The 8,463-nt window shown below is 43.4% G+C and overlaps 1 protein-coding gene across 1 annotated transcript; it reads right to left on the reverse strand.

Moving 5' to 3' along the window:
- Positions 1–807: 807 nt before the first annotated feature.
- MNS1 (meiosis specific nuclear structural 1) lies at positions 808–8,241 on the reverse strand. Its single transcript, XM_061347470.1, has 10 exons — positions 8,163–8,241; positions 7,950–8,081; positions 7,652–7,779; positions 6,677–6,779; positions 5,620–5,849; positions 4,682–4,898; positions 4,498–4,605; positions 3,682–3,939; positions 2,673–2,798; positions 808–1,094 (listed from the first exon to the last, which is right to left on the reverse strand). Exons 1-10 carry the CDS (start codon positions 8,163–8,165, stop codon positions 996–998), a joined length of 1,404 nt encoding a protein of 467 aa, XP_061203454.1. The 5' UTR covers positions 8,166–8,241; the 3' UTR covers positions 808–995.
- Positions 8,242–8,463: the final 222 nt, after the last annotated feature.

Raw genomic sequence — 8,463 nt, forward strand, 5'->3', positions numbered from 1 at the left:
AACAGATCCCCCCTCAGAGCTGGTTGGTCTGGCATCTAATTTAAGCACCACCAGCTCTTTTATAGAAATGACCATAACTTGTTTTAGCTGATACATCTTGCACCCTGGCTGGCAAAACCACCCATGAGACTGCCCCTCGCTCCCCAGACAGGCTGCAGAACCTGCTGCAGTCCTGTTCTGTAGAGCTGACACTTGAGTCAATCTGAAAATCTTAAATCTCCCCCTGACCAGCAGCTGCTGCTTTGGGATGCAGTCAGGAGTGTTCAAGGTGCTCCGCAAGCAAAAGATTTCATTGTGCCATCATTATGATTAAGAACTAGATAAAAATTTAAGTGCAGATGAGCTAAGAATATCATGTGAGCATTAATGCACAGGAACAAGAAAAGATGGTGCTGCTTGAATAAGCTTTGGCCAAGTCTCAGCTATTTTAGCAGATTCCTCCCTCAGAGTAACTGAACAGGAACGTGCCAGATGAACAGTAGGTTTATGCACTGAAAGAAAGGTACAAATGGTGGTTCTGACCTCAAAACAGAAAAATGTCTCTGCGTAGATCCTACCAGCAAAGTAACAGGACCTAACAGTGAAACAACTAACTCAGATACACCCCTCTGAGATGTAGCTACATCTAGATGAGTATTTCAACAGCATTTTTTAATAGCATCATGCCAGTGTAGATAAATCTTCTAAGTTACAAACAGAAATAGTACATTAATAGAACCTTATGTGAATTTGCACTAGCTTAGGTTTCTGCAGACCTGCTGGAGAAAACATTTTTAGTATTGCTATAGCACTGACTAAGACTCCCTTAGCACTCTGTAACAGTTTATTGATGGAAAGTGCAGAGCTAAATGCTCGTCAGTTTAGAGCTCCAGTCTTAAAATGGAGACTTGTTATGATGTTAAAAAGGAGTTCCTCAATGTTAACAGCAAAGGGAAGTTTTCATTAGAAATCAGGTGACACCTAGTGGCAAACCCGGAGATGAGATGGGGGAAGTTTCAGCCCTCTTGTGGAAGTGCATTGCCTCTTCTCTTCTGATACGCCAGTCTAAAATCTTCTCCAAGCATACTGATGTCACCTTCATCTCTGAGTATTCCCTGCAGTAAGGGGAAAGAAACGCACATTGGAAGGTGAAACACACGCTGGAAAGTAAAACACAGATCTCTGAAATTTTCTAGGGAAGAGAGTGCCACCGTTTGTACCCTGGTTCTGGGGTCGCCTTTGAAACAAACAGCCCTGAGAACTGTCACAAAACTTCACAGATGAGTTTAAATTCAAACAGGTGTGTGGGGTGCTGACCTAGAACTGCCTCTTCATTCTTCACACAAACGATGGCAAGAACTGCGTAGAGATTCCAGCATGAGCAATGCACAAAAGACAACATTCATCTGCATTCTCTTAATGGAAGCGTTCATAGTCGGCACAGCACAGGTCAGTGAAATCAAGAGGAGAGGCTCTGGCTGGGACAAGGCTCTGTCTCCACCTTTAGTTGTAATGAACTAGCCCATAGAAAGATATCATTCTGGGTATCAACTGATGCTGAACAACTTCATCAGAAGCTATGTTTTGAGGAAGGGAAGCAAGGGAACCTGGAAATCAGGATCTCTAATTCTAAATTAATTTTAGGGCTAAACAGAACACCTTTAAGGCAACACTTAAGGAAAAAAATAAACTACAAATTGCATTTATATTGGAGACTTTAGAATTAGCACTTTTCTATTTAACCATTTTGAGCAAAGTAACATGATGTACCACAACAGGATTCAGACACAGTGTTGAAGCAGAGGAAAGAACAAAGCAGAACATCAATATCATAGAGCAGGCATGCGCCATAGACACTGACATCACCAAGACTTCCTACCGCAACAAATTCAAACCAGAAAACTATACCAGAATATTGCCAATTACGGTTATCTTTTACTAAAGCTACATTAGAAAATAACTCAAATTTTACAAATTCATGACCAAACCAGTCTATTAATATTTGAATAAAAATTACACTCCACAATGCTTTCCAGTATTGAAGAATTTCTTTAAAGAGGAAGAAATGTAAATGCATTTCCAGATCCCTACAGCAGCTACTTGTTCATTTGTGTTCCACCAGGTGATCCTTCCAATTATGAAGTTTAATACAAAATAAATTGTAGTTTGTTCCTATTACAGTGACTGCTACCATCTTTTTAACTCTAACAAAAACATGGATGCATGGATGCAGTGAGCTTTGAAACACAGCAGAGCCCATGCCTTGTTCCTTTGGGAGCAGAAGACTCAGAGGAGAAGCCAACGCTGTAAGAAATTGCTCCCCAGACCTCAACTGAGAAGCATGGTGGAAATGGGGTTTAAGATACAGCAGACTCCTTTCCAGCTAGCAGAGCCCTGCTCTAGAACTTACATGCCGTACTCCAAAAACTGGACATGCAAAACACTGTAGGAGCTTTCAGCAAGCTCTGTACAAGGCATCCGCATTGCAGTAGAGCCCAAAGCCCCTTGTACAGAAAGAGTATTTTGGTAAATTGCTTCCCAAATCAAATAGAAAAAAGAAAGAAAAAAGGAAAGGGTGAGCTCAGGAGAGCTGACACAATAAAGGACACCCACCAACTCCACGAATTCACAGCTCTGCAACTTCACCTTAAACAGGGCAAATATTTAAAGCATCAAAAATACAATTCACTTACGGGAGGAAGATAACCCAGTAATTTAGATGCGTGCTCCTTCAAGAGTTTCTGTCTCTCTTCTTCAACAATTGCCTGGAACTTCTCTTCTCTCTTTGCCTCCAACTGTCTTTCTTCAAGTTCCCGCTCCTACAATAAAGAAGTTCTCACAACTGTGCAGTTTCAGCTCTCTGAACGTTTGCTTCCACCAATATCCACCACAGTATAAAGAGAAAAGTTTTTTAGTGGAGTTAATTCTGAACTTCCACTTACTAACTCCTCGTCACAGGAAATTCATTTGAAAAGGGTGGAAAAGTTTAACCCCAAAGCACTGTTTAAACAATATGGATTTGGTAATGAGAAAAAAACGTCAAAGAGAAGACTGAATGGCAAGACACAGGGCTGGTCTGCTGGGTAAGCATGGGGTCTCAATACTGGAAGCCCTTTTCGAGGTAGTTAAATTTTGGTTCCTTCCTGGCTCTCAGACAAGTTAGGCTGTTTTTCCCCTTCTGTGCTAACCCAAGAAAAGGAGATACAGGCATGCAGTCTCACGCTGATTAAGTAGAAATCGCAATTCACACTGCACATGTGGCTTATACCCTACAAATGGGTCCAAAAACCACAGCAGAGGATTCTGTGACTCGTTTTCAGTTTACTCTTTTCCTCCTCAGATGATAATTCAAGAGACTTAATTTAAAGCCAAGGCTGGGACTGCCCCTTTTCATGCATCATTATCAGCGTAGTACACTAGTTGTGCCGCTGACCCCATGGCTCCTGAAGAGGCATTTGCAGAGCATGTCAAGTATTCAGGGCTTTAGGGATGTTGTTGACTTGAGCTACAAAAAAAGTTAGCTTGAAGAAGACTTTTTGCACTTGTCAGCAAACCAAACCAAAAGCCTGATTCCCCTGCACATTTCTCTGCAAGTCCCGTGTCACCTTTCCCTAGTAATGACAGCCTTGTTGCTTCAGATAGCAGGAGTGTCCTCACTGAAACCCTTTGGCTTCAACTTAACGCGAATTTGAAAACTCTTACTTTATCTGCAACAAACTGTTGGCGACGGTCTTGAATGAGTTTTTCCACAGCCCTTCCGTGTTCAAGCTGTTTCATTCTTCGTTTCTGAGCATTCAGCTGGTCAAGGCGATCATCCTCTGCCAACTTGGCCAACATCTGTTGTCTGAAGGCTTGTTCTTCTTCTTGCATAGCTTGTCGCACAGCCGCCTTCATAGCCAACTGCTCTTCGTATGCTTGCTGTAAGTCTAGGCGCTGCCTTAGTCTCTTTTCTATTTCTGCCTGTAAAGGAAATGTAATCAAAGGCTCTGCTACTGAACATACTTTGGGAAACTCTCACTCAATGTTCGTAAAACATCACAACTCCAGTGACATGTGCAAAAGCTGAAGGAGGGCCGCTCCATCACAAAGATGTCAGAAGAAGTGAAGGGATGTAAAATACTGCCCTTGCATTCACTTCATTACATATCTTCTAGATCAGCGATTCAAAGTTTTCTCTACATTTTTTATCTGGTCTGTTTAGACTTGTCTGCCCATACCTACAAGTGTTCCATAAACTACACGTTTTCCTGCATAACCACTGTTTTCATTTTACAGAAGTTTCATCCAGACCAGTGTTCTGGAGGAATTACAGCAAAGCTGCAATAATCCTCTCTCCACTTGCATTTTCTGTTAACAGTTTATGCACAGGCACACATTAACATACATACAGCATATTAAAAAACCTGGTATCTGACAAGCACGACAATATCCATGTACCTGCAGAAGCCCAGTAAAAGTGAAATGTTCCCCTTCCTCCCCACTGCACAGGTTCTACTTCACCTATCTGCCAGCACTTACCATCTCCTTCTTCCTTTCTGCCTCCGCTTGTTCTTCCAGATACAGCTCTTGGAGGGTTTGTTCTAGTTCTTCACGCTTCTGTTGTTCTTTTTCCAGATTCTGGGCAATCTATCAAGAAGGAAAGATTTCTAAATAAAGACAAGAATGTACAAGAATCTTATTTCTCCAATTTAAATTTTTGTACCATGCTTTGAACTCTTTGTTTTCTCTCCTCAGCATTTCGAACTTTAGCAACCCAGTCTTCTTCTCTTTGTTGCCGAATGTTGGCAAATTCCATAATTTTCCTGTTTTCTTCTTCCATCTCTTCCTGCTTCCTTTTCGCCCAGATAGCTTGATCTTTTTTATATTCTTCAATATGTGCCTGAGTTTCTCTCATTTTAGCTAACTTCATTTGTTTTTCCCTGTAGAAGACGGAAAATAACGTTTATTTAACATGGTGCATTCACATTAAACAGACCATATGCTCATCGCTAACAACATTCCAGAGACTAAGGTTTAATGATTCTCCATACCCATTTACATACCTAAATTGAACATACGTATTTATGAATTGCCCCAAAAAAGGAATCCCATGTCTAACCCCCTTCTTCAGGAGGACAGTGCACATATGGGTACTCACTACTATTGCATTTCATACACACTCTGTCAAATCAAAGCCAGGAGGAAGCCCAATAGCCTAATGGCACCAGCATCTCCTACACTTTTTATTTATACTAAATGCTACCCCACCACAGAGACGCTACCACCCTGCCCTCAGGAACCTCCTTTCCTCTCCCTGTCCATAAGACAGGCACACAGCATCTCTCACAGAGGCAGGGACAGGAGGCGAGGCAGAAATCACTGACATGCAGCCATTTCCAGCACAGTGGGCCCAGTGGAAGCACACCTTGAAATCAGCTGGATTTTGTGTTTGGGGAACAAGGACATGAGACTGGCTGGAACATTCTGATGTTTATCCAGCAAAATCCAACAAGTCAGTCTCTTGTTGGTAAAATGTGACCAAGGAAAACTAAAATGGGCCTTAGTCTATGAAACAGATGTATAAGAATTAGTTTTCTACACAGAAGTACATGAATTATTTTGCTTCAAATTAGGAAATAATAAAAATTAAAAGTAACTAACATTTGATCTTCCTCATTGATCTTTCTTAAAATTTCATCAATCATGAGTTTCTCTCTTAGAAACTGTTCATAAGCATCCTGCTTCTTCCTCTCTTGTTCCTCAACCTGTTTCTCCAGTTCTCTGTGATATGTTATTTTCTCCTCCTTTCGCCTCAGTTCTGCAGTACTTTCTTCTCTTATTGCCCTTTCGTGCTCTTCCTTCATCTTTTGAGCTATTTCACCCTCACGTATCTATAGGGAGAAAAGCAATGCAAGATTCCTTTTTACTCCCACTAATACCACTTGTTATGAAAACACACACAATATAAAAAGAAATTACATAGCACTACAAAAAAAGGAATGTTTTCCACCTCAGTCTATAAATGCAGTGCTGAACATGCCTAAAAGCTTAATTCAATTAGCAGAACCCTTGAAGAGAACCCTCAATACCTAAACAACTTAAAGGAACTAATAATACTTTAAGGAAGCTGCATGTTGAACAAGACCAAGCAGAGCATTCAGTATGAGCAAAACTATGATCAGCTTAATGACTGGATGGGGGTTAATGCCACAGAACATCCTCAGTCAACTCCTGTCTTTAGCGCAATCTGTGTAAACTGAATTGTGTATAAAACATTTGTGGAATCAGAATCATCTGCCTGATCACCAGGGTTATTCTACACATAAATACAAGTTCACAATTCTCTCTGAAGTTGTTCAGATAGATGTGTAGTAACAACGTTTTCAAAAATCTGCTTCTGAGATAATGATTCACTACAACAAGCATTTGCTCTACATGTTGTGCCACAGTTTTAACTTGGATAAATATTACAAAGCCAGTAAAATAAAAACTCTCCCCATTCACATAACTTTATTCTGCTACTTTGATTGCAATAACAAAGCAAACCTTTTCTATAGCTGGTTATTGATACTCAGTCCTTCATTAACACAACCCCCATTTTCAACACACCCCGAGTACCCACATTGAACACTGTTTTAAACAGCAAGTTCAGCAGCAAAGGAAAGGTGCTCAGCACTATCCCTACAATGAGCCCCTGCACTCGGGTGCAGCTGATTACCATGTTCTCATACTGCAGAGCTGCCTTCTCAGCCATCTGCGCGGCTCGCTCCTTGTTCATGTAAGCGAATTTCAGCTTCTTCTCCAGCTCCCGAAGTTCAAGACTGGGGAGACAGAGATAAGACTTTTATCCTGTCACAAGGAAGTACCTATGGGAAAAAATGGAATTTCCATCACTGCCTAAACAGAATTTAAAAAAGTATTTTTCAGGCAAAAATACTGCTCTAGTAAAAGCACAAAAAGAACATTTGTTTTAAAACAAGAGTTATCTGTATTTCTACATACGCTGTCAATTGTTGGGCATACTTTACATCTAACTACATAAATACATGCATTCCATGAATATGCATACTTACAGAAATGTGTAGCTTTGAGTATATACATAAACATATATTCAACGCATTTATAACAGTCTTTAGTGACAAAATCTGCTTTAAATTAACTTATCAAACCTTACTCTTAAAATAACTTTTCCTCCCGGCTCAGATTCATTTTTGCTTCTGCTACAACTTTCAGCGTGTCTCACCCCACTGAGGGCACAGCCTTGTCACACCTCCCAGTCCTCCTCTGTCCCTCATTTGCCTCCACTGCTCTCCTCTGACACCTCTCTGGCATTTGTAGCCATGGGTCTGGCCACAGCCTCCTCCCAACCGCCACTCAAAATCAACCTTTTCCCATGTTTTTTTCCAGTTATGATCTTCTCTAATGCACAAATTTAGGAAATTAAAGCCTATTGTAAAAAATAAGTTATGCAGCATCTGATTGGAGCACACTAGAACTGCCTCTGTTGCTTGAAAAGATTCCGTCCTACAATTTCATTGCATCTAAGACTCAGTCAAAATGCAATCAAGAGAAATAAAAAGCAAGCAGGAGGTACACGACAGCCTGCATGTTTCCATAAGCACACTTTTCAGCCTTGAGAATGATTTACAGCAGCAGCTAGTTAAATAAAGCACTGAGCTCTGTAAAGTGTTACCTGTTCTGTCTTATTTGTTGCCTCATCCTCTCATCTTTAAGTTTCTCGTGGTTCAACCTCGCCAGCTCTGCCGCCAGCCTCTCCTCCTGCTCCAGCTGCAGCGCCCGCCGGGCTTTGCTCTCTTCGGCCTGACCAGAACAAACAGTCCCCGTTAACGCCTCTCCCCCGCAGCTGCACCCACAGCTAGCAGCAGTCAAAATGCAGGACTGCGCAGCCGGAAGGCGACCTGCCAGGGCAACGGCACCACCTCTCCCTGCCCTCCGCCGAGCGCCGACCCCAGCGCCCCGGTCCCCCTCACCTGCCGCAGGGCCTCCTCCATTCGCCGCTCCTGCTCCAGAGCCGCCCACAGCCTGACAGCCCGCCGCCGCCCGATCCGCTCCTCCGCGTCCATCGAGGCCTCCACCCGCCCCTTATCCCGCTTCACGAAAGCCTGCGGGCGAGAAGACCGAGTGGGTGACACAGGACTGAACAGCAGCAGCCCTAGGCCCAGCTCCCCTTTCCCGACACCCACCATGGCGGCCGCCCGCCAGCGCCGCCGCTGTCATGGCAACGAGCGGCGCGGCCGGGAGGAAGGGCGGGAAACAACTTTAACTTCCGGTGAAGGGCGCCGCGCTGATTGGTGGAAAGGGCAGGCCGGCCCTAGCACGTACCAGGTGGGCGCAGCCGCGGCAGGAGGGGGGCCGCCCGCGGGGCTGAGGTAAACGGTCAGGGGCTGCTGGCGCCGCCTGCGCTCACCGGTAACCGCCGCTCGTAGCGGGCAGCGTTCGGTTCAGTGTTTCTGTCCCTCACAACTGCTGTGCTGGATCCCAACC

Source organism: Neopsephotus bourkii, unplaced genomic scaffold, assembly GCF_033783945.1.
Source record: "Neopsephotus bourkii isolate Nb327-2 ecotype Australia unplaced genomic scaffold, CSIRO-AGI_Nbou_v1 NB_318, whole genome shotgun sequence".
NCBI classification, from domain to species: Eukaryota; Metazoa; Chordata; class Aves; order Psittaciformes; family Psittacidae; genus Neopsephotus; species Neopsephotus bourkii.